Below are 25181 nucleotides of genomic sequence, written 5' to 3' on the forward strand. Positions count from 1 at the left end.
TGTTTTATCTTAACCAGCGTGTTTTGAGTGAAGTGTCTGGGAAAATCTCAGGTCTGTAAACAAAGGCTGTTGCATATCTTTCCCACATCGAGGGGGAAGCAAATATATTAAAGAGCTTGCATTGTACAGGACCCTGTGGAGCAAGATGGCATAATTCTGGGTTTAAACGCTAGGGTGCAAGGCTGGGGAGCTGGGAAATTGGCTGTTTGTTCTTGAGTGGCTTAGGTAAAGCACTCAGGTAGCTCAGTTGGGTGTGTGGTGCCACCTGCTGTTGCGTTGGGTGATAACAGGGCCTGAAGAGGCTGGCTGAATCACCAGCAGAGCAGTGTGAGAAGGACCAGTCAAGCTGTATGGTTTGGGGGAAAAAGAGGTTTCCACGGCTCCCAGATGGCACCCTGGGGGTGACAACCCATCACACAGGGCTTTGCATTTCCACTGCGAAAATGATAACTCTAATAGCCCAGGGCCCCTCATTTAGGTTATTTAAGGTGACTCTAAGTACCATACAGGATCAGGTCCAAAGACATAACAAGGAGCAGCAGCATGCTTTACAGAACTCTTGAGTGTTAGAGAAATTCAAGTAGCAGGGGAAACAGCCCCTGATTTCAGGCCTTGGCAGGAATGGTATCAGAGACAAAACAATTTTCTACTATTCTGTTGTTATAAATAAATGTATTTATTGGTAATTTTTAAGTTTGCACATATGAGGCTAACTCCTGCTTGCCTTATTCTTATGCACACTCCCACTGACTTCACTTGGACATCTCTTATTGGTAAGGATTACTCACATGAATAAGGCAAGAATTAGCCTATATTCAGTTAAAAATTTGGGGTGTATTTTTTAAAGAAAGCATTGCAGCTCCTTTTTCAGAGTTGGTATCTGCTCTCAGTTATACCACCATATCCACGGTGTCTCTATTTTACTCAATGGAGTTTCTATGGTGTAAACTAAGCAGAAATCAGGGGAGACTCTGGACCTAAATGGTTATGCGGTAAGACTAAAACACTTTATAAGGACTGAATATCAAAAAATCCAGTTGCTAATTTTTAGCCTGCTAGGTTCTGTGTTTGTTTTTCTCTTCAGTTAAAAAGTTCATTCTGCATGGAATGTTATACAACTAACCTTTAGGCCTTTATTTTTGGTAGTTATAACTCTTTTCTCCCCCACAGCCTGTATTGTCAAGCTCATTTGCATATATTATCTTCAGCCTCATAAATAACTCACTTGCTAATGCAGCTAACTTAATAATGTTGCCGCGCTGAAACCTCTAGTATAACTGAATGCGTCATACCTGTCAGATTTTAGTTTTCTTCTTCATTATGATGGAATCTCATTAAATCTTAATTACTCATCTAAAGGATGATTTAGCTGTAAAAACTTAATGCTATTAATGACATAAAAAACTCACAATAAGTAACAGGAAATAAAAGTGTCACTTTAACTTAACTGAGTGCCAGTGAAGAGATTCAAATAAACAAGGATTAAAGTGAATCAAATATATATCCAAGAGGGCTACTAATTAAATAAAAGTCAACTGGATGGGAAAAAAGAAAAGCAGCAGGGGATTTGAAGCCAAAAGATTAAAACCAATAAAATACTGAATAAAGACGGTTTTCGCTGCAATTGGTTTTGTATGTCACAGTCCAGACCATGGTCGGTCATTGGCTGTCCATCTGCTATTAAAGTTTTTGTAGTTTTGGTAGGTTTGGGAGCGGTAACTAACCCGTGGAGACTCCTGGTCTGAAGGTAAACCATTTTGGGAAACCTGTTCTCCTTTTGTACCATCCCTGTTGGGAGACAGAAAAAAAAATTGCATGAAATTCTAGAAAGTCACAAAACCTTCCTCTCAAAAAACAAACTTTCCTACTGTATTTTGTGCACTGTAGAAATAGAAGCAATTGTTATACAAATGCCTGAATCTCCTGCGATTTACATCAGTTTTAAAAGTGTAAGTTCTGTTTGAGTTCTGTGGGTTACTCCTGATATGGAATAATGTGAGGGCAGAATCAGGCCCTGAGTCTTTTATATCATAATAACCTAACTAGGATTCTGTCCTCATCACATAGACAATAACTGCAATTTGTGTGCGACTTAAATTGTAACTGTAGTTGGTGCACACTGAGCAACTTCTTCAAATGTTGTGCAGACCTAGAAAGTTTTACCCATATCTCCTTATGCTGAGAATGAAATCAATCTGTCCATTGACTTCAATGCATGGGCGGCAGTTATCACAGGATGGGAGGCTGAGGCTCCCCAAACAGCCCTGTATGGCCCAGCCCACACTCAGCCCCCAGGACCACTCCTGCTTCTCACTGGTGCTCTTTCCCCGTGGCGGGGGCCCCGGGCTGGGATTAGTGGTGGCCAGCCTGTGGCCAGGGACTCCCAGTGCTCCGGGGCTGGAGGCATTTGGGTGGCCCTGGGCTGGGGCAGGCTGCCAGCAACCTTGGGGATATAGGGGGGAGTGCTCTGGTGGGGGAAGGGGGCAGGCCAGGCCGGGGGCAAGCCCATACTTCAATGGGTTTGGCCCTCAGTGTATTAGCCTAAGGAGGTGAGCCAAGCTCCCTGCAGGCTCATGGAGATTTCCAGTGACTAATTAAATGAAACTGGGCTGTTGTCAGCATCAAATATCTTGTTTGTGGGCCTTCTCCTCTACACTCAGAATTCCCCCTCATTCTTTAGTTCTGAATCGAAGATTGTTTGAGCAGGTGATTGAGGACAACTGTTTTCATTTAATCAGACAGATGGAATTCCAACCTTGCTCTGTGCAAAATATAGACACACTGTACTAGTGCACACTTATCCCATTCCTTGCATTTGGCTTTACTGGCAACTCAAACTACAACAGAACATAAGCTCTCCCTAAACTTGGTTGTTCCTGGGGTTCTCTGCTCCTAACCCATAGTTCCCTCTGCCTCAGAATGACAATCCTGTCCCTCTTGTATCCTGGTAACAGTTAGCAAAATGCACTTTTCACTTTGACTCATTCGTAAATATCCTGTATCGTTATGCAGAGTTATGGCTCAACAGAGAACCAGGGCTCCTTTGTGCAGGGTGCTAGCATCTACCATCCTGTCACGATCCTCAATAATCTGGAACACAGCATTCAGTAGACTTCAATTTAGGGCATTAACCCTGGATCCCTCACTTCAAACACATCAGCACACCTGAGAGTTTTGTCTGAAGGTAAGTTTATTACTACTTGTGGGGCCCAAGGGGGGAGTAATTCATGTGCAGTTTGCCTTCTTTGGTCTGAGCTTACCACTGTTGTGAATCTGCATCTTCTGGAACCTTTGGGCTTGGCTCTGGGGAAGGAGGCTGCCTCTTTCTTTCCTCTTCCTCTTGCTGTCGACGTACTTCCAGTAATTCCAGCTAGGCAGGGAAAATATTGGAGAATGGTAATGACTCACACCTCAGTCGTTTTCAAAAAGCATTTCTAGAAGATGCCTATAACTCAGGGCTTTTGCTGAGCAGGGGGCATTGGCCTCACCCAGAAGAGGCAGGGCCTTTAAATACCTGGGCCCTTTAAATCAAGATCTAAAGGGACTGGGGTTCCGTTGCGGTAGCAGCGGCCGGAGCCCCTGGCCCTTTAAATCACCACCAGAGACTTGCTGCTGCTACCCCAGGGCTCCGGCAGCAGGGCTCCGGTGGTGATTTAAAGGGCCCAGGGCTCCAGCCGCTGCTACAGGGAGTCCCAGACCCTTTCAAGCGCCGGCCTGGGGAAGCCGGTCTGGTCCTGCACAGTGTACCGGCTCTTGCCGGTCTAGACCGGCTTACTTTCACCTCTGGAGCTGGGGAAGGTATTAGCATTAGTGGGAGAGACATGTTAGTGTCTGAGTGACACGGTCAATTTGATTTAATAAACTGAAGGGAAAGTGTAAATATTACAGTGAACAAAACATGGGAAAGTAGCCAAGAAAGCAGCCCTTTGGGGACTTAAAGAGTACTCACTGTAGTCAGTCTTTCCAGTGCTGAAAATCTTTCATCCCAAGTAGCTGCAGATTTTTCAAACGCTTCATGCCGCTTAATTAACTTTTCCACTTCATCCACACTTTGACCTATCTCACGACTGGATAGGTATGGCTCCTGTCCCAGCAGCCAGGCCTCAGCCACACTAGCATCCCTTGAGAACTGATGTACTTCCAGAACTGAGCAAAAATATAAGGCAGTCAGTGCTTAGTGACATCAAAAGTGGCACAATGTAGTCAGGTACCTTTAGTTCTTGTTTTTAGAAGGGTGGGAGGCAGGGAGGGATTTAAGTGTCTTTGGCTGAATTTATCTCTGAACTAAGTCAACTGAATTGAATGGACTTATACTAGACAGTAATTTTGACGTTCTAGTTTTGCTGAGGTAGTTTGAGCAATGCTCATATCACGACGCAAAAGGCACATTAATCAACACCTAAACTCCCAACTATGGGCTTGCCCAGTTCCTGCAGAAGTAAAGGAAGAGACATCTGCTGAGTTCAGTGGAAGCTGAATTGGGCTCTACTCCAGTAGCACTGTCAGGAGTACAGCTGGTGTCTCAGGAACCGACACAGTGGTAGAACTATGCAAAGCATGTGTCTTTGGTGCAAGTAATGCATTAACCATACATTAATAATAAGATAATGGATTGTTGGCCGGGCCTTACAATGGACGTATTTAAGATTTTATGACGTGACCTGTCGTCTGTCACTGAGTATTGTGATGTTACGATATTTTAGGGCTGTCAAGCGATTAAAAAGATTAATTGCACAATTAAAAATATGTATTGCGATTAATCACACTGTTAAACAATAATAGAACACCATTTATTTAAATATTTTTGGATGTTTTCTACATTTTCAAATATATTGATTTCAATTACAACACAGAATACAAAGTGTACAGTGCTCACTTTATATTTATTTTTGATTGCAAATATTTGCACTCTAAAAAACAAAAGAAATAGTATATTTCAATTCACCTAAAACAAGTAATGTAATGCAATCTCTTAATAATGAAAGTTGAACTTACAAATGTAGAATTATGTACAAAATATAACTGCATTCAAAAATAAAATAATGTAAAACTTTAGAACCTACAAGTCCACTCAGTCCTACTTTAGCCAATCGCTCAGACAAATAAAAGTTTGGTTACAATTTGCAGGAGATAATTCTGCCCACGTCTTGTTTATAATGTCACCTGAAAGTGAGAACAGGCCTTTGCATGGCACTGTTGTAGCCGGCATCGCAAGATATTTATGTGCCCGATGTGCTAAAGAGTCATATGTCCCTTTATGCTTTAACCACCATTCCAGAGGACGTGTCCATGCTGATGACAGGTTCTGCTCGATAACGATTCAAAGCAGAGTGGACCGATGCATGTTCATTTTCATCATCTAAGTCAGATGCCCCCAGCAGAAGGTTGATTTTCTTTTTTGGTGGTTTGGGTTCTGTAGTTTCCACATTGGAGTGTTGCTCTTTTAAGCAGGGTGGATAAAAATGATTTTTAAAGAAAAATAAATAAAAAAAATTGGATTTTTTTTTATTTAAATCAGATTTTTTTTGATAAAATGCTTTTTGAGGAAAAAACCTATCTAAAGATAGTTTTAATTAAGATATCTTTGAACTATAATGTATCTCATCCTGGAATAGGGATTATAAATTCTTATTCTATAGTATGAGACAATATATTCATGTAACGTTTAAGAAAAGTATTTTAAATGAGTTCCAATAGTTCATGGATTAGGGACCCAATCTTATGGGGTTCCACAGGCTTCTGATTATTTAGGCTAATCTTTCTATCTACCCAATGGGACTCAGTGCTCAGTCTAGAAGATATCATCAGACATGCTTAGTTTTACTGTTCTCAGACTATGGATTTGTGTCTCCAAAGGTAACATGCTTGTTAACAGCAAAAATATTTTAAAATAAATAAATAAATATACAGAGGTGAGAAATAACAGACCTCAACCCTATCGTCCCTCTGCAAATTTGTGTACACAGAGTCAATCCGCTTACCTCTCCTCTAAAAGTGAAAAGTTTCAAAAAGTTCAATGAATAGAAGATTGTTGGGGGCAGAATAGATCTGGACAAGGAGAAGAAGTCTGGAGATAAATGTGAGAAGCGAGGGACATATGTTTGCTTTTGAAGAAAAAAATCCAGAATATTTAACGTTGTTGTTTTAGTTAAATAAAACAATTTAAATGTCTGTCTGGTGATGTTCTCCTCCTAATACAGCATGGCAAGAATATCCTCCAAATATTAATGATTAACCTGTTGAACTGGAGATAGTTCACTTCGGAATGACTTCATAAATATCTGCTTCAATTAACTTTGGTAAATGAAATAACCAAACAATCATTCATTTTCTGATATAGCTGTAAAACTAATCTGAAAAGTTTTCAAAACAAGTCACTGTTTAAAAATGTATAGCATGTACCTTCTAAAAATGAAACCTACATCTATCTCTGAGTTGTGAATAATATGTATTAAGGTTATAACAACCAACAAGAATGCACTTTTATGTAGAAAACCATGATTAAATCGAGTCTTTCTGACTAGTGATTTAAATAATTATTTATTTCAATTTGATTTAAATCAAATCCACCCTGCTTTTAAGACATCTGAAAGCATTCTCCACACCTCGTCCCCCTCAGATTTTGGAAGGCACTTCAGATTCTTAAACGTTGGGTTAAGTGCTGTATCTATCCTTAGAAATCTCACATTGGTATCTTCTTTGCACTTTGTCAAATCTGTAGTGAAAGTGTTCTTAAAACGAAAATGTGCTGGTAATCATCTGAGACTGAGATAACATGAAATATATGGCAGAATGCAGGTAAAACAGAACAGGAGGAGATGTACAATTCTCCCCCAAGGAGTTCAATCACAAATTTAATTAACACATTATTTTTTTAATGAGCATCATCAGCATGGAAGCATGTCCTTTGGAATGGTGGCCGAAGCATGAAGGGGCATATGAATGTTTAGCATATCTGGCACGTAAATACCTTGCAATGCTGGCTACAAAAGAGAATGCCTGTTTTCACTTTCAGATGACATTTTAAATAAGAAGCAGTCAGCAGTATCGCCTGTAAATGTAAACAAACTTGTTTGTCTTAGCGATTGGCTGAACAAGAAGTAGGACTGAAAGGACTTGTAGGCTCTAAAGTTTTACATTGTTTCGTTTTTGAGAGCAGTCATGTAACAAAAAAAAAAAAAAAATCTACATTTGTAAGTTACACTTTCATGATAAAGAGACTGCACTACAGTACTTGTATGAGGTGAACTGAAAAATACTATTTCTTTTGTTTATCATTTTTACAGTGCAAATATTTGTAAGCAAAAATAATATAAAGTGAGCACCGTACACTTTGTATTCTGTGTTGTAATAGAAATCAATATATTTGAAAATGTAGAAAAGCATTCAAAAATATTTAATAAAATTTAAAAAAATAAAATAAAATTCAATTGGTATTCTAGGGTTTTAACAGTTCGATTAATTTTTTTAATCGCACTTAATTTTTTTTAATTAATCACTTGAGTTAACTGCGATTAATCAACAGCCCTAGTTCTTTGTTGTACACCCAGATGGAGCCTGACTGGGAGATATACTTTCTGTTAAACCAAGGGGCCTCCTTTAAACCCATTCTCACAACACTCAAAAGTTAGGGCTTTTCTTCACTACTGGGGTAAGTTGACCTAAGTTACACTACTCCAGCTACGTGAATAACCTAGCTGGAGTTGACATAGCTTAGGTTGACTTACCCCAGTCTCTTCACTGTGCTGCATCAACGGGAGACGCTCTCCAGTCGACTTACCTTACTCTTCTTGGGGAACTGGAGTTGACTGGAGAGCACTCTGTCATTGATTTAGCAGATCTTTACTAGACCTGCTAAATCGACACCTGCTACATCGATTGTAGCAGCGGCAATCTCCCCTGTAGTGAAGACAAGCCCTTACGCTTTGTTTTTGAGGCTTTATACTCCTAGAAGCTTCTTAACCGCAACTGCACGTATATCCTTAATAGTATAACACTGGGTGGTTTTTGCAGTGTTCCACATAAATAGCTTTGGAAATGAGGAAATGTGTTGATGTAAAATGGAATAAAAAACAGTGCCTAGGATTTTCCTTGTATTCAAAGCAGGAACACGTACAGCCCATGTCATGCAAATAAGGTCTGCCAGGCAGCCATCTAGGGTACCATAAAACGATAGAGGTAACAAGGTTTCCACTGCAGCAAAGAGTCACTTGACAACAAGACCCCTGAGTTTTTGTGAAGTACCTCTTTGAAATGGAAAGTTGTCTAGTCAGGCCTGGAATATCCCCATACTTCAGCTGCCTATTACCATAGCATGGGCTTCAGGGAGAAGCTGACCAGAAGATACTGTGTTCCTGGATCCACCCTTAATGACAGAGGCTGTAGGAAAAGGCTGGCTGACCAGAAGACAAGTTCCCTGCCTTAGCAAGTGGGAGGGAAAAGCTATGGTGAAGGAGAGAGAAAATCAAAGAAGACGGGGAGGGAAAGTTTGGAGTTACCTGTTTGTTTACTTCGGATGAGTGGGAGGAAAGAACTTTTATCTCCATGCTAATATATTTAGTGCTGGCCTTTCAAGCAGTATAATAAAAATGGTGTAAAGATCATGTTATATTTCTGCCTAAGAAACAAAATCTTACATTGCAAAATCTACATTTGTAAGTTACACTTTCACGATGAAGAGATTGCACTACAGCACTTGTGTGAGGAACTGAAGAATACTATTTCTTTTGCTTATCATTTTTACAGTGCAAATATTTGTAATAAAAAGTAATAATATAAAGTGAACATTGTACACTTTGTATTCTGTGTTGTAACAGAAATCAATATTTGAAAATGCAGAAAAACATCCAAAAATATTTAATAAATTTCAATTGGTATTCTATTGTTTAACAGTGTGATTAGTTGTGATTAATTTTTTTAATAGCAGTTACCAGTTTTGAGTTAATCACATGAGTTAACGGCAATTAATCAACAGCCCTAGATTTTCTGGTTATCGACTATTTGTCTTTGGTATAAGAAACCTCATGGGTTTACAGGTTTAAAAATACACAGTTTATGAACCAATGCACTTCCAAACATGTAGACTCTGTCATATCAGATAACACAGGTATATACTGCACATATGTGTAGCATGCTTGAAATGCCCTTTCAAATTCCTTTTTGTTACTGCGGAAACCCAATAAAAATAAACTGTAAAAAAGAAAATGAAAATAATTACATCCGTAAGGTTTTGTGTATCTAGCTAGTTAGAGTTCCAATTCTGCCCTCACTGAAGTCAATGGCAAAATGCCCATTTAATCTTTGATGCTGCGGGATTGGGCCCTCGATACAGCCATTACTCAGTTGCTGTACCACTGGCAGTAGTTAATGCTACTGTTATGATTCCAATGTGAACTCAACTCCAATCAGCAATAGTTAACAGATAAGTACTTGTGTGTTCTTGCAGTAGCCAAAGATCAATGCAGAAACAGTTACATCTCACTCTGCTAATAAGCAATTTAAATGCATCCTTACTCAGTCTCAGCCATTCCCATCTGTCTTCCCATTTGTCAATCATTTCTTTTCTCTTCTCTGTCAACTGCAATAACTTTTCCTTGATCTGAATTTAAGACAATGGACCAACGTTACATAAGCATCAAATAACAACACCACCAACCACACTGTATAAGCCAGGGTGGGCAAACTTTTTGGACCGAGGGCCACATATGGTGTGGAAATTGTATGGTGGTCCATGAATGCTCACAAAAACTGGGGGTTGGGTGCGGGAGGGCTTCGGCTTGGGGGTGCAGGGCTCTGGAGTGGGGCTGGGGGATGAGGGGTTGGGGGTTCAGGAGGGTGCTTCAGGCTGGGACTGAGGGGTTCGGAGGGCAGGAGGGGGATCAGGGCTAGGGCAGGGGGTTGGGGCGTGGGAAGGGGTCAGGGGGGCAGGCTCCACGCGGCATTAATCTCAAGCAGCTCCCAGAAAGAGCGGCATATCCCCTCTCCGGCTCCTACCTAGAGGTGCGTCCAGGCAGCTCTGTGCGTCCTGTCCACAGGAGCAGCCCCTGCAGCTCCCATTGGCTGTGGTTCCCGGCCAATGGGAGCTGCAGGGGCGGCACGCAGAGCCCCCTGGCTGCCCCTATGCATAGGAGCTGTAGTGGGGACATGCCGCTGCTTCTGGGAGCCGTGCGGACTGGAGCAAGACCTTGACCCCACTCCCTGGCTAGAGTGCCAGAGCACGGCAAGCCCCAGACCGCAGTTCCCAGCAGGAGCTTGAGGGCTGGATTAAAACGCCTGGAGGGCTGGATGTGGCCCCTAGGCTGTAGTTTGCCCACCCCTGGTATAAGCTGTTACCACAAACAAAAGGCGCTGACTTTCAGAAACAGGATACACTGTGCAAAACTGTCAGTGGGGAATTTAAATTAAACTTAATGGAAGTGGTGCAGTTGCTTTCTGTCAGCAGTAATCCTTGGTGAGGACTCACTGATGTTCTGAATCCTGATTGTAAGTACAATATTGCAGTTAAAATTCAGCATTTGCATGACTTGATATAACAACTTTAACTTTAAAAATACAACATACAGATTAATTAGTAAGAAATATAAATTGGACATGGCTTATTTTTCCCAATCCACTGTGACTGATGCAACCATAGAAAAAAGTGGAGGATGTACACTATCAGATAATCCCACATTACTTAATCCATGGGTGCTACTACATGCCAGTAGCAGTCTATGTTGACAACAGTCAAATCCACTGACACACCTACATGAACCCTACATTGTTCTCAACAAGAAAACTGGTTGGAAAAGCCTCTCCGGTTGCCCACTAAACGCCTCTTTGAGGAGACTGCACTGTGTTTATCTGCAATGCTGACAAAGAAATCATCAGTTCCCGGGATAGACAGTAACTTTGCTATAAGGCTTTTCCCCCCAAAGGTGGCAGGGAGAAATGAGGGTTGTGGGTCTTTCCTTAGGCTTAGGGCATCCCTAACAGGGTCCCAAAGTGACCAGGATAAATTAGGAATAAAATCCAGGGTTTAAGTACCAGGGAGTCAGAGATTTCTCCCTTATGACTTCAGAACAGGACACTTTCCCCCTTAATATTCACCACCCACTAGCTAGAGACTGTTCTTGCGTAGTGAGGCACAAAACCACTCCTATTCCTTCTTCAAGTAGGCTCTGTAATACACCACTCCCCTTGGTTTTGACAAGACTGAAGGTTGCCCTTTTTGCTCATAGGTTTCATCGTCCCAACAGGTTTCAGAGTAGAAGCCGTGTTAGTCTGTATTCGCAAAAAGAAAAGGAGGACTTGTGGCACCTTAGAGACTAACCAATTTATTTGAGCATAAGCTTTCGTGAGCTACAGCTCACTCCGATGAAGTGAGCTGTAGCTCACGAAAGCTTATGCTCAAATAAATTGGTTAGTCTCTAAGGTGCCACAAGTACTCCTTTTCTTTATCATCCCAACAGTACACATCCCTCCTCCACATCAGAACTGAGAGTGTCACTTCTGCATGTTACCTGGACCAAAAGGAAAGTTTAGGTGCGAAACTGGGGACTCTAATACTGATCCCCCACATGGATACACAAAGTGGTACCGCTGAACTGACCCTAGATTAGAAATAATACAGTAATCTCATCAATGCAAGTGCAATGGACCCTAAAGTAATGCAGTCATTATAAATGAAGACCTCATTAATCAGCAGATTACACAATGCAAGCCTTCTCTGACCGAAACAAAATCCACAGTTCAGCTGCACTGCAGCTCTTGTATAGTCAGCAAGCAGAGTACCTCTTCTGATGCATAGTGTTTCCTTGCCAGAAGGGATTTGCCAAGCTCAATGCACGTAGTAAAGCTGTCGTTACGGGCGTCAATTTCTGCTTTGATACCCTGGTGATTGTTCATTAGTAATTCAACAGATGAAACATCCCTAAAATGACAAATTGTGGTTTAGAAATGTATACTCCAAAATTAATGGTACCACATAGTTGTTCTTTTAAACAAATAAGTTACAACAGAAATGCACAGCCTAGAATTTATTAATTCCTGGTTTGTAATTCTACACAAGAGGCAAGATTGTACCCAGCCTCTGCGTGATGTGCATGACTGGAGACAGGATACAAGGAGCATCCCCCTCACACATCTATGTTGTGGTCAGTACTAACAGTAAGTACTATGTGAAACTGGTGTTGCTACTAGTGCTTGCCTCTGCAAAATGGGAGAGGAGAGGCAGGCCCACTCCCCCTCTGCACTGGAAGTAGACACTGTTTCCTCTCCAAATGTGGCACAATGGTCATGCTACCGTGAAGCACCAGGACAACAGTGGCTCCTGGAGCTCGCACTGTGGCTGTGCCTTATAGGTACAAGGAATCTAAATGCATCTAACAGCCCTTAAATCTAACAAGAAAGAGCCAAGAATTATCATTCAGTAGATATTCAATGAAGCAACCACACAAGAGAGTATGATTTGTCTTCTTTAAATCAACAGGCTGAAAGGCTCATTATAAAAGAGAAGTGGTATAAGGGATTGATGATGAATTGATACGGCTAGAGGGATTTTTTAAGCTATTCACCTATTTATTTTCTTTAAACAAAAAAGCAATAGCTTCATTAAGATGGAACAATTTTGATCTGAAACAGACAGGAAGTGAGCAAAGGGCTGTGACATTAACTCCTTAATCCGATGCTATACTCTAAAGCAGGGGTGGCCAATGTGTGGCTCCGGAGCCACATGCGGCTCTTCAGAAGTTAATATGCGGCTCCTTGTATAGGCACCGACTCCAGGAACTCAAACCCTGGCTCTGCCACAGGCCCTGCCCCCCACTCCACCCTTTCCCGCATCCTCCCCTGAGCCTGCCATGACCTCGCTCCTACCTCTCCCCCCCCAGAGCCTCCTGGAGGCCACGATGGGGAGGTGCGGGGAGGAAGGGAGGGGGAGGTGCTGATCAGGGGAGCTGCCAGTGGGCGGAAGGAGCTGGGATGGAGGCGAGGGGGGAACTGATGGGGGGCTGCTGACATATTACTGTGGCTCTTTGGCAATGTACGTTGGTAAATTCTGGCTCTTTCTTAGGCTCAGGTTGCCCATCCCTGCTCTAGAGGCTGTATGAGAAAGAGTTGTAATTGCCCGGCTATGCCGAAAGAACAGGAGCTGTGTTCCCTGTAAGCTGTGCGCTTGGGCGGCCACTGGCTGCCCAGGAGAGGTTCCAGTGGTGCCCAGCTGATTAACAGAGCACACACAGCTAGTAGTATGTGTTCAGGTGCACCTCCCCCACCTTGCAACATCCTGCAGCTGCTCCCCTCCCAGCACCCTCCTGCTGGCTGTGCAGAGCAGGGAGGGGGAGGAAGAGGAAGCTGCTGATGTCAGGGTGTCCCCCTCCCTTCCGCCCCTGTACCCCATCTCCGCAGAGCAGGGGGGACGCAGCCTGGCCAGCACTCTGCATGAATGGTGAGTGACTGAGTGCCTTTCTTAAAGAGACAGTGCACTATTTCTGAGATTTCCCCAGCAGTCAGCTCACACAGTCTCTCTCTCTCTCTGCCCCCACCCCCCACATACCCATCTCCACAGAGCAGGGGAGGGAAGATAACAGGGCTCAGGACAGAGCAGGAGAGCTTTCAGTGAGTGCCTTAAAGAGACAGCGCATGCACGGTGTCTCTCAGAAACGTCCCCAGCAGCCAGCACACACACTGTCTCTGTGTCACACACAGTGTCGCGCACACATACACAGTGTCTCTTTCACACTCACCTCCCAACACATACTTGTATCGTAGTTGTTATTTCTTGGTACTTTCTGCAATGCACATATATTCTCTGTAATTTTATTCTTTCAAAGTGTGTTATTTTAGTGTTTTGACCAGTCTATGCATTTCATAATTTTTATTTCTCTTACACTTAAATTTAATTCTTTGAGTAGTGAGTTCTAAAATGCCTAACCTGTCCTGGCTGGAGTAATTATTCCTATGGTCACTTTTTAAAAATATATATTATATCAAAAAATTTTGTTTCTACTGGTGGAGCACATCTGCACATACATAACAAAATTTATTCTGCAGATGGATGGAAAAAGATTAGCGGGAACATTGCACAGGAGACACTGAATGTGGTTTAAATATGCTGAAACTGTATTCCTAAATGTCAGGGAATACCTGGCAGATAGAAGTGTACAGGGCAGGTAATTCCATAAGCATTACTATATTGATGGTGGGAGGCGGGGGGAGTTGCAGCTGTCAACCTCCCCTCCTTTATCCACCCTGCTCTACAGCCAACTTGCTGCTGTGACCCCACCTGCCCCCTCGAATGAGAATTAAGGGGGGGGCTAGGCTCCCTTCTGTACCAGTCACAGGAGTCCTTAATCCCCCCCCATTTCCACTCCTTTAAAGAATATTGCCTTTAAGTCTTTGCCAATCCATTTTATCTGATCACCATATTCCTTCCCCTATGGAGTACCTGCGCTGGACATCCAGCCCATGATTATATAATGAGTTGTGACATCATAGCTTCCCCGCCGTTTCATGTCTGCCCCAACTAAGTCCCCAACGTACTGTGGGGAAGGCAAACCCTACCCCACCTCACTTTGGCCAATCTGGCAGTGAGGGAAAAAATTCCTTTCCAGCCCCCCAAGAAAGGACTGACCAGTGTAATGCCCACAGTGGATCATGAGGAGACCTGGTATTGAACAAATCCCATGGAGGGTGGGGGTGGCTTTGCCTGGTTCGGGGAAAAGAGGGCTTTTCCTGCACCAGTGTGGACATGAGTAGTGCCCCCCACCTTCCAGTCACCTGGGGGGGGGGGGGGGTGTCTGAATCGCCAAGCTGATCTGCTCTGAAGCTGCCATAGCAAGTCATTCTCTGCCTATCTAGCCCTTAACAGGGGCACTCTCCTTTTCCCACGAGCCGGACAATAGTTCATACCACTTAATGTGCGGTGAGGTCACCCTCCCAGAGTACTGAAATCTTTCTTTTTTACTAGTTCTCTCCAGCCAGCTCTGCAGCTCCTTCCATCTGCCGGTCAGCATAGCTGCCATTCCTAATTGTGGTCTGGGTGGCCAGAATGCCTGCTTTTCCTCTGTCTATATGGAAAGGTTGATTAGACAGCCATTTTATTTCACCTGGTTGGAGGGATCTAAATTATCTAGATAACCTTTTTCCCACTGTCTTGGCTCAGTCCTTTAAACAGGCGGCTATATATCTCAGCAAAAGTACCAGCCTTACCATAATAATATTACAATATTTCATTGCAGATGTTCACATTACCTTGGCTTCTCTTGGGCTTCGATCTGCCGGATAACGTCTTCCATCCAGAGCATGAGATCACGAACCATGCTGAAGAAACGAAATTTATCACCCGTATCCACCAGTCTAACCCTGCGTCCCTCGCAGGCATCCAGCAATGCTTTCCATGCTTCCAGGACCTCGTTCTCCCGCTTCTGGATGTCATCAGCCTTGTCCCCAGCATAGGCAGCCTGAAGGCGTGCAGCGTCCTCTTGCAGCTGTCTCACCTAATGTATTGAAAAAACAAACAACAAAACCGCACCTCAGCTCGTGTATGCTTTTTAGTCAAAACAATCCACAGCGTAAGGAAATTTCAGATACTAATTTATGTTTTGAGTTTCTCCTTGAAGTCTTTTGTAAGTTGCAAGTTTTCAAAGTTGGAACTTTGCACTGTGAAAGCCTCACTCATGGTGTCCTGTCAGCCTTTCATTTTAGAACTTCTCATACCTAGAGAAGTAGAGACTTCTGGTTAACAGAAGAAACACACATCAATTCACTGGTGCCTGCATCTTGCGTGATCATTTACACCCGTGCAAAATGATTCATAGATTTTAAGACCAGAAGGGATCATTATGATCATCAAGTCTGACCTCCTGCATAACAGGTCATAGAATTTCATCCAGTAATTCCTGCATCAAGCCCAGAGCTTCTGGTTCAAATAGACCATATCTTTTAGAAAGACAGCCAGTCTTGATTAAAAGACTTCAAGTGATGGGAAACTCATCACATCCCTAGGTAAATTGTTCCAATAGTTAGTTACCCTCACTTTAAAAATCTGAACCTTATTTCCAGTCTGAACCTATTTTCATCTTTCAGTCACTGGATCTTGTCATCCCTTTGTATGCTGGACTAAAGAGCCTACTACTATCAAAAATCTCTTAGAACCATAGAATATCAGGGTTGGAAGGGACCTCAGGAGATCATCTAGTCCAAACCCCTGCTCAAAGCAGGACCAATCCCCAATTTTTGCCCCGATCCCTAAATGGCCCCCCTCACGGATTGAACTCACAACCCAGGGTTTAGCAGGCCAATGCTCAAACCACTGAGTTATCCCTCCCTCTTCCCCATATAGGACTTTGTAGATTGTTAAAAAGTGACTTGATCACATTCTCTTGGATAAACTAAACTGATTGACCTTCCCAAGTCTCTACTACAAAACATATTTTCCAGATATCAAATCATTCTTGTGGCTCAGTTCTAAATCCTTTCCAATTTTTCCAACATCCGTTTGGAAGAACTATGCACTGTATTCCAGTAATGGTCTCTCTAATGCAGTACATAAAGGTAACATATCTCCCTACTCCTAGTTGATATTCCCTTGTGTATGCTTCCAAGAACTATGTTAAACCTCTTAGCCACAGCATTACACTGGGATCTCATGTTCAGTTAGTCATCCACCATGACTCTCAAATCATTTCAGAGACAGTCTTTTCCAGGATATAATCTCCTGTCCTGTATAAGTGACCTAGATTCTAGGTACAAAATACTATCAGAACATGATGATAGTGTGTTGTATCCACTTTGCACTTCCTTTGCACTAGTGTAAATGACTACACAAGTTGCAGGGTCATTGTGAATTGGCCCAGACACTCCAAACAATGCAGAAAAACACTAGTTCATAGCAACCGAGATCACTTGCATTTCTCCCATTTGAAATATTCATTTTTAAAATAGCTGTATGCCTTAGTGGGGATTATAATTCCTAGTATGATATATTAATAGCTATTCTCTTTTTTGTCTATATAATATACCTGTCTTAAGAAAATACATTTTTTTAATTGTAGTTTTGACATTTCAGATTGTTTAAATGTTTAATAAATTAAACACTCTGACAGTTACTGCATTCTGAACTCTATTAATCTTTATACTGTGCATGCGTAAGTACAGAACGTGGAATAAAATCAAATCAGAATGAGTTCACTGTGTCCATCATCTGAACAGTTTCTAAATTTTAGGGGTGAAATGTTCAAAAGCACTTGGGCTTGGACTAACTCTGCTTCCATAGAAATCAATAGGAGTTTTACCATTTTAAATGTCCTAATTTACTATTTCCAGAAACTAACACAAGAAGCAATATTGGTGAAGTTATAATATCCAAATGCATAACAAAAATAGCTATTTGGCAGACTAACAGCACTTAAAGATCTATGGTCTTTATCAGCCACTACAAACAAGAAACCAAGCATGAGAAAATCTGGAGAGGATTAAGGAATTTCCTTTAATTTTTGCTTCCCCCACCCATACAATTTGGAACGTCTGTCCTTCCACTGGACAGCTTATTTTGTGCAATGTTCACAAAGGGAACAAATATGGGCACTGAGGCATAGAAAATTTCAGTGGTGACTTTTTGGCATAATTACTACCTACCTTCCCAAGATTGTGTTAAGAGCCCAGAAAAAGCTAAATCTGTGTTTTTATATTAGTACTGATATACAAAAAAAAACTTGATAGATTTAATACCAGCTCAATGCCTCACTGAAACTGCTTTAATAGGTGTTCTATTTTATGCAAGTTAACTTTTTTTGTTCCTAATTTATCTTCCAACTGCATAAACCAGACAGCATAATGCTGGCACTACTATATATGCCTATCTGAAACAGGTCCTCTGGAAAGTCATAGAATCATAGAATATCAGGGTTGGAAGGGACCTCAGGAGGTCATCTTGTCCAACCCCCTGTTCAAAGCAGGACCAATTGGGGGATAGCTCAGTGGGAGGAGTGAGACCTCAGTGGTTTGAGCATTGGCCTGCTAAATCCAGGGTTGTGAGTTCAATCCTTGAGGGGGCCATTTAGGGATCTGGGGCAAAAATTGGGGATTGGTCCTGCTTTGAGCAAGGGGTTGGACTAGATGACCTCCTGAAGTCCCTTCCAACTCTGATATTCTATGATTCAATACCCAACTAAATCATCCCAGCCAGGGCTTTGTCAAGCCTGACCTTAAAAACCTCAAAGGAACAAGATTCCACCACCTCCCTAGGTAACGCATTCCAGTGCTTCACCACCCTCATAGCGAAAAAGTTTTTCCTAATATCCAACCTAAACCTCCCCCACTGCAACTTGAGACCATTACTCCTCGTTCTGTCATCTGCTACCACTGAGAACAGTCTAGATCCATCCTCTTTGGAACCCTCTTTCAGGTAGTTGAAAGCAGCTATCAAATCCCCCCTCATTCTTCTCTTCCGCAGACTAAACAATCCCAGTTCCCTCAGTCTCTCCTCATAAATAATGTGCCCCAGCCCCCTAATCATTTTTGTTGCCCTCCGCTGGACGCTTTCCAATTTTTCCACATCCTTCTTGTAGTGTGGGGCCCAAAACTGGACACAGTACTCCAGATGAGGCCTCACCAATGTCGAATAGAGGGGAACGATCACGTCCCTCGATCTGCTGGCAATGCCCCTACTTATACACCCCAAAATGCCATTGGCTTTCTTGGCAACAAGGGCACACTGTTGACTTATATCCAGCTTCTTGTCCACTGTAACCCCTAGGTCCCTTTCTGCAGAACTGCTGCCTAGCCATTTGGTCCCTAGTCTGTAATGGTGCAGATTGAGCTACCTACCTATCCAACCATCCTCCCATCCATCCATGTTTTTATATTGGTATGCAGCGCCCCAGTACTAATGGGGAATGTATGACAAAAGCCTTTAGCTGGGGTTGCAAATCTTACCTTCATTGCCTGTCATCATAAGCAATATACAAGCCCTTTGACTTTATGATTTCTTTTCTAATCAAGCACAGCAGATGACAAATTTTCAGTAAACAATTATCCATATATATAGAAGGCTGTGGACTTCTAGAGTGACTTCTAACACTTTAGACAACAACAGAGCTACAGTATATAATTAGAGAAGCAAATTACAAATACAAGTAGTAAAATAAGCCACATGATGTTATTCACATAGGAATGTTTTTGAATAGCAATCCACAATCTTGTCTCTCAGCCACTTGGGTGGCAGATGTCATCCCAGATGCCTAAATCCAGACACACAGAAAAGTTGCTCGCGTAATACACACCTGGGTGCCTAAAGCCTGAATATCATGTTCAAATGTTGTGTGCATCCTCTGTAGTGCTTCCACTGTGTTTTGGTCTCTACCAAGTTCCTCGGGCAGTTTCTTGTGTTTATCTTGAATACGTCCAAAGATCTCCTTGGCATCATGGTAAAATTTGTGTAGTTCATAAGAGGCTGCTAGAATCTGTGTTCTTGTGTCAATGAGCTCCAAGAGGTCAGCCCATGCCTCATTGAGACCATCCTTCCACTCTGCAATGGTGGCTGCATCGGAGTGTCCAGAATTGATGAGCTCATCCGCCATGTGGTTAACAGTATCAACACGCTCCTGTCCAATGTTTCCAGTGTCCCGGGCAAATTCACGGAATCGCTCTTGTAACATCTGAAATGTGAACAAACAGCTGTAAGTCAGCAATGCCCAAGCTGTACTTTTTTACCTACGTTTATCATGTGGGACTGCAAATGTGACGGGTAGCACCTGACTTTTTGAAATGAATTGTGTAAGATCACCAGGAATGTTCTACTGGAGTGTCTTATATGAAACATAATTCACATGCAGGAACCTGAAGTAGTTTATGACCACGGTAAAAATCCCACAATGTATCGCTTATATTGTAGCCAAGAGCCAAAGAACATGCAAATGACCCAACAGCCTCAAAACTATAGTGCATATCAAATAAGCAAAACTTGCCACTGCTTTATATTATCCAGCTAGTGTGTGCAATTCCGAGGAAATCAGATTTCTCTGCAGCGATAGCCAAGTAACTTACTGTAACATGTTCATAATCCTGTCCCAGCTCGTGGGATCCTGCCACCACCTCCCTTTCAGCAATCCACTGCTCCAAGTCATCCACCTCACGATTGAGCTGAAATAGCCTGTGTCTCTCGTCTAGTTTGCCCCTCCTCTCTTCAGCTAGATCCTTCAGGCCTGCATACAGCTTATCCACCTTGGACTGGCGCATACTGATACGCTCGCTGAAAAAAATCCCCAAGAAGAACACTGAGCCACCACGGATTTTTTAAAAAACAAACAAACATCAGGGGTCAAAATATCTAAGAAGAAAAATCACTCTTAGAATATATAGCCCATAGAACACGTATCTCTGAAGTGACTAAAACTTTGCCTGTAAACATTCGGATCAGATCCTTAGCTGGCATAGCTCCATTAAAGTCAATGGAGCGATGCCAATTATGCCAGCCAAGGACCTGGTCCACCATACGAATATAGACCACACCCATTGACTGTGGAAAATGTAAATGTGAACAAAGATCCCAATTTGCTGAGGTTAAGATCGCACAATGGACTTGTCCTAGGACTGAGAGAAAGGACCTGGGTTATTTCTCCTTTGGTTCTGGCAGTCAGAATTTCCTTCAGCGCTGAAAATTAATGCTAAATTGATGGTCAACAGCACTAACAGGTTTCTTCGGTCTAAGGCTCAATAATCCAAAGGAAACTAATATCATTTCGATTTACCAGATCTCTTGGATTTATTTCCCGTGAGCTGCATAACCCCCTTTAAAGTTGCCTTTTCTCTGCCATATATACAGGTTACTATGTTATTGCAGTATTCAAATCAGTTGAGCCATAAGAGCTCTAAACTGACCACTAGTGAGTGCTTTTGAATTATGCAGCACACACCCTTCCAATAGAGATGGAGACAGTCATCTCCAAGACTCTCCCAGCTCCAGCCAGACTAGGGGTAGGTTAAATAAATTTGCCATATAGCCAACATATTGCCAAATGGAGAATTTAGTCCCCGTGGCTATAACTACCATGGCAAAGTTACTTTTTTAAGCTCTCTTAGGGATACATAGCCTGAAATCAATCTCTGGGAAAGGTCATAACTAAATTGGCTTCTCCTATAGTATGTAACTCTAGATTTAACTAATTTTTTTCTGGTAGTGTCCCTTCCATTCTCATTCCATTGAACCATGTGCATTTAGCCACTTGGAGCCATCTTTGGAATAGCCTAAGAATCTCCTATTTCCTTCATTCCAAGGGCCATATTTCTTCATGTATTAACCTTCTGTCTTCATGAACAAGGCTTCCCTCCTTCTGAGACAGACCAAAGGTGGAGGAGTTGGAAGTCTCCTGTGCCACAGGGCCTATTACAAACACCAAGACACCAGAGTATCCCAACACTAGCTTTATGAGCATGGTGCTTTCCCATGTGTCTTAAGAGTGAAAAGCTGGATGTGTAAGCATAGATACATTGTATAGCAAGTCAACATGGAAGATGCAGGTATGTATTTGTAGAAGCAAGCCACGCCCATAAAGTGGGAGGCTCTAGCTATGGAGAGGCGATGGCTAGTACACACAGGAGATGCACTGATTCTGTGCAACCCTCAGCAGTCTCCAGGGACAAGTCTCTATCATCCTTAGAAAGTAAAGCTGCCCTTCCTCACTAGAAACCCCAAGGCCGGGCGGTAGCATCTCCATCAGGGGGCACTTCCCCTGACATTCAAAAGTGAATGGGCTTGGGTGATTCTGATTCACTGGCCCAGTGCTCCCCACTGATGTGCAATGGGAGGGAAGAAAGAGTATCTGGATACTCCTCCCCTATACAAGCAGCATGACTGGATTCCTTTTTTCCACAGGAATGTACGTGGCGGTGTTATGGTTAATGCACCAGCCCATGCAATGTCCCCAAGGGGTTTAGCAACATGCCCAGTACTAATCAGTAGTTGCGTACACTGATCCTGATCAGAGCATCAGAAAACTGCACCTTGCAGCTTGGTACACTGGTTCTCCCTGTGAAATTCTACCCTGACAAGGATGCACCAAGACATACCTCTATTGTCTTACTAGGACAGAACTTGGCCCCACTTTGGACATATTTTCCTGAATTACTTACAATTTGTCGTACTCTTTATCTTTCACGGTGCATCAATGAAGTACTCTAATTGCCAAAGGCAGTTAAAAATCCAACTGTAAGGGAATACTAACCTTTCCGGATGATTGTCTGCAACCAAAGTTCTGCTAGTCTTGGAAAGCTGGTGCACTGTCTCGGCATAGTCTTCTACTGCCTGTTCCAAAATCTGGTGTTTCTTCAGCATGGACACTGCACTCTGTTCATCCTTTAACAGGGACAGAACAATACAGTCAGGTCCTCCCCTTTGGAGAAATACTCAGCAATAGCAACCTCACCAGGTTGGGTGAAATCAACTTGACAGCAGTTTAAAAGATTTACGAAGGATTACTCTCAAGTGCAACTTGAAGAAAAGTTGTTCGGACTATGGTATATAAATATTAGTTAAATCTATGGTAAATGGTGTCCATACACAGTGAGAAAACAAGTGAAAGGGTGAATACAATGACCCCTCTGGGATCCAGAGCAAGATTAAATCAGCTGTGCATCAAGCATGTTGAATTTCCTTGACTGTGAAGAGCTTTGTGCGTTTATAGAAAACTGGTGATGTGTAGAGCCCATGACAACAGAAAAGATTTTCAACATATCACTGGTCAGGCTTTGCAATTACACCCTTGTTCAAAGATAAGAAATTCTAAGGAGCCTGGGAAAGGCTCCCCAAAAATGCCTGCAATGGCTTTGATCAACACTTGCAATACGCAGCTAAAATTAAGTAAAATAAAGCACGGCTGACTATGTAACTTGAAATCACCTATACGTGTTTCTCCCTTAAACATTCTGGTGGTTTCATTTTTAAGATTTCTTTTATTTGTTATGCTTGGGAAACAAAGTAAAGCAAAACACTTGTTAGCTGAGCACTGAATGCCCCTGGAATCTGTTACATGGGTGTGAAATGGTTATTTATTGTCCTGGATCATTTAAAAAAATAATAAAAAACCCTATATAACATACTCCCCTGCCCCTCCGTACTGCAGAGAGGAAGGAATAGATTGTTTTCCCTTATGATCCTGTTTGGATTTGACTACAATGGGAGCAGCAGCAGGCCCTTAACAGAATGCCCTAGATTCTGAAGTACTGGGCTAGATTCACCAGTATAGATTAGCTGTTTTATACTGCTCCACTGATGCAAAACAGCTGGAAATTTTGGCTTACGAACATCCATTTGGTTCCGGTGAATCTGGCCCTATATCAGCAGACAGGAAAACACATGTATGGCACACACCAAATGCAAAACCAAGGTTTCTTGTAAAGCACTAGTGTTGTGTGTTAGTAGTACAGTAATTGTCTGATAATGCTGCACTGTTAGCATGACCTGGTCCTGCAAGACCAGCGTTCCACAGGAAAACAGTAGCTTGTGGGTAGCACTACCCAAACACAGATCTCTTGTGAACTGACTTGGGATCTCAGGAGTGAATCCAGTTCATTTTTGTCCCCATTGTATTTGTGGCATATTCAATTACTGAATCAGAGAAACATCGGACTGAAAGGGACCTTGAGAGGTCACCTAGTCCAGCCACCTGCACTGTGGCAGGACCAAATATACCTAGACCATCCCTGACAGGTGTTTGTCTAACCTGTTCTTAAAAACCTCCAACGATGGGACTCCACAACCTCCCTCGGAAGCCTATTCCAGGGCTTAACTATCCTAGGAGTTAAAAAGTTTCTCCTAGATACTAAACTAAATCCTTTGCTTCAGATTAAGCCCTTATTTCTTGATTTACCTTTAGTGGACATGAAGAACAATTGATCACACCCTCTTATAACAGCCTTAACATATTTGAAAACTTATCAGTCTTCTTTTCTCAGGACTAAACATGCCCAGTTTTTTAAATCTTTCCTCACAGGTCAGGTTTTCCAAACCTTATATCATTTTTATTGCTTTTCTCTGGACTCTCTCCAATTTGTCTACATCTTTCTTAAAGTGCAGCACCCAGAACTGGACACAGTACCCAGCTGAGGCCTCACCAGCGGGGACAATTATCTAGAGGGGACAATTATCTCCCACATCTGACATCCAACACTCCTGTTAATATATCTCCTCAAAATATTGGGCTTTTTTCACAATTGCATAACACTATTGACTCACTCAGTCTGTGATCCACTACAATCCCCAGATCCTTTCAGCAGTACTACACAAGCCAGTCATGCCCATTCTGTAGTTGTGCATTTAATTTTTTCTTCCTAAGTGAAGTATTTTGCACTTGTCCTTATTGAATTTCATCTTGTTGATTTCAGATCAATTCTCCAATTTGTCAAGGCCATTTTGAATTCTAATCCGGTCCTCCAAACTGCTTGCAAACCTATTTCACTATAAAGCTACTCACCTTGGCTTTCTCTTCCGACATCATATAGAGTTCCTGCTCGCTCATCCACGCCTCAGCCTCTGCAGCATCAAAGTAATACTGCTGTGCTTTGTGAGACTCCTCCAGGCGCTTGTGGCGTTTCTCTGTCTCCTCAATGAGCAGATTCCACAGCTGTTGCAAGTCTGCAAGTCTCTGCTGAAGCGCTTCAGCATTAAGGCTGCTGTCTGTAATAACGTTTTGGCTCCTCTCAAAAATGTCATCGATACGAGGCTGATGTCCTTGGATTTCCTTCTGAAGTGTCTACATGGGAAAGCAACATATTAATTAGAAACAGCATCTGAACAAACTCTTACAAAATGAGGATGCCAGGCAGGGCTGTCACCTAAGGCAGAAGGGTAGCGGGCACAGCAATACACACCATAACAGTTTGTGTGGACAAGCTACGACTGCCTCCTGCATGAGTACACTGCAGGAAAGGGCTCCCTGAGTTCTCGCATATGCACTGAAGCATCCATAATTCAGCCCTAGGCATTTACAGCAAACAGACTCATTCCAAATAGAGCCTCCTAAACATTTTCCCCTGCAGATACTGGCTCCATGAATTAACAGGGACATAAACAACTCTAACAGCAGCTACTTACCTGATTTTTCTTTATCAGTAGCTGCACGGTCTGGAGGTTATGTCCATGATCGGTAGATGTTGCTATAGGCATCCTCTCTCCGACCCACAGCTGAAAGAGAAATTACAGAAAA

General features: G+C 42.5%; 1 protein-coding gene across 4 annotated transcripts in view; it reads right to left on the bottom strand.

Annotated features, from left to right (window-relative positions):
- The window catches only part of SPTBN1 (spectrin beta, non-erythrocytic 1), a 212043-nt gene that overhangs the window by 13389 nt on the left and 173473 nt on the right, over positions 1-25181 (bottom strand). For all 4 annotated transcript variants that reach the window (XM_037895873.2, XM_043543804.1, XM_007072399.4 and 1 more), the window contains 11 exons: positions 25070-25159; positions 24450-24728; positions 22203-22333; positions 20026-20230; positions 19263-19637; positions 15232-15476; positions 11773-11911; positions 9514-9598; positions 3950-4146; positions 3261-3370; positions 1725-1788 (listed from right to left, as the gene is read on the bottom strand). In XM_037895873.2, the coding sequence (XP_037751801.1) occupies positions 1725-1788; positions 3261-3370; positions 3950-4146; positions 9514-9598; positions 11773-11911; positions 15232-15476; positions 19263-19637; positions 20026-20230; positions 22203-22333; positions 24450-24728; positions 25070-25159 (1920 nt within the window). The remainder of the gene's footprint in view (positions 1-1724; positions 1789-3260; positions 3371-3949; positions 4147-9513; positions 9599-11772; positions 11912-15231; positions 15477-19262; positions 19638-20025; positions 20231-22202; positions 22334-24449; positions 24729-25069; positions 25160-25181) is intronic.

This window comes from Chelonia mydas, chromosome 3 (genome assembly GCF_015237465.2).
Source record: "Chelonia mydas isolate rCheMyd1 chromosome 3, rCheMyd1.pri.v2, whole genome shotgun sequence".
In the NCBI taxonomy this organism is placed as follows: domain Eukaryota; kingdom Metazoa; phylum Chordata; order Testudines; family Cheloniidae; genus Chelonia; species Chelonia mydas.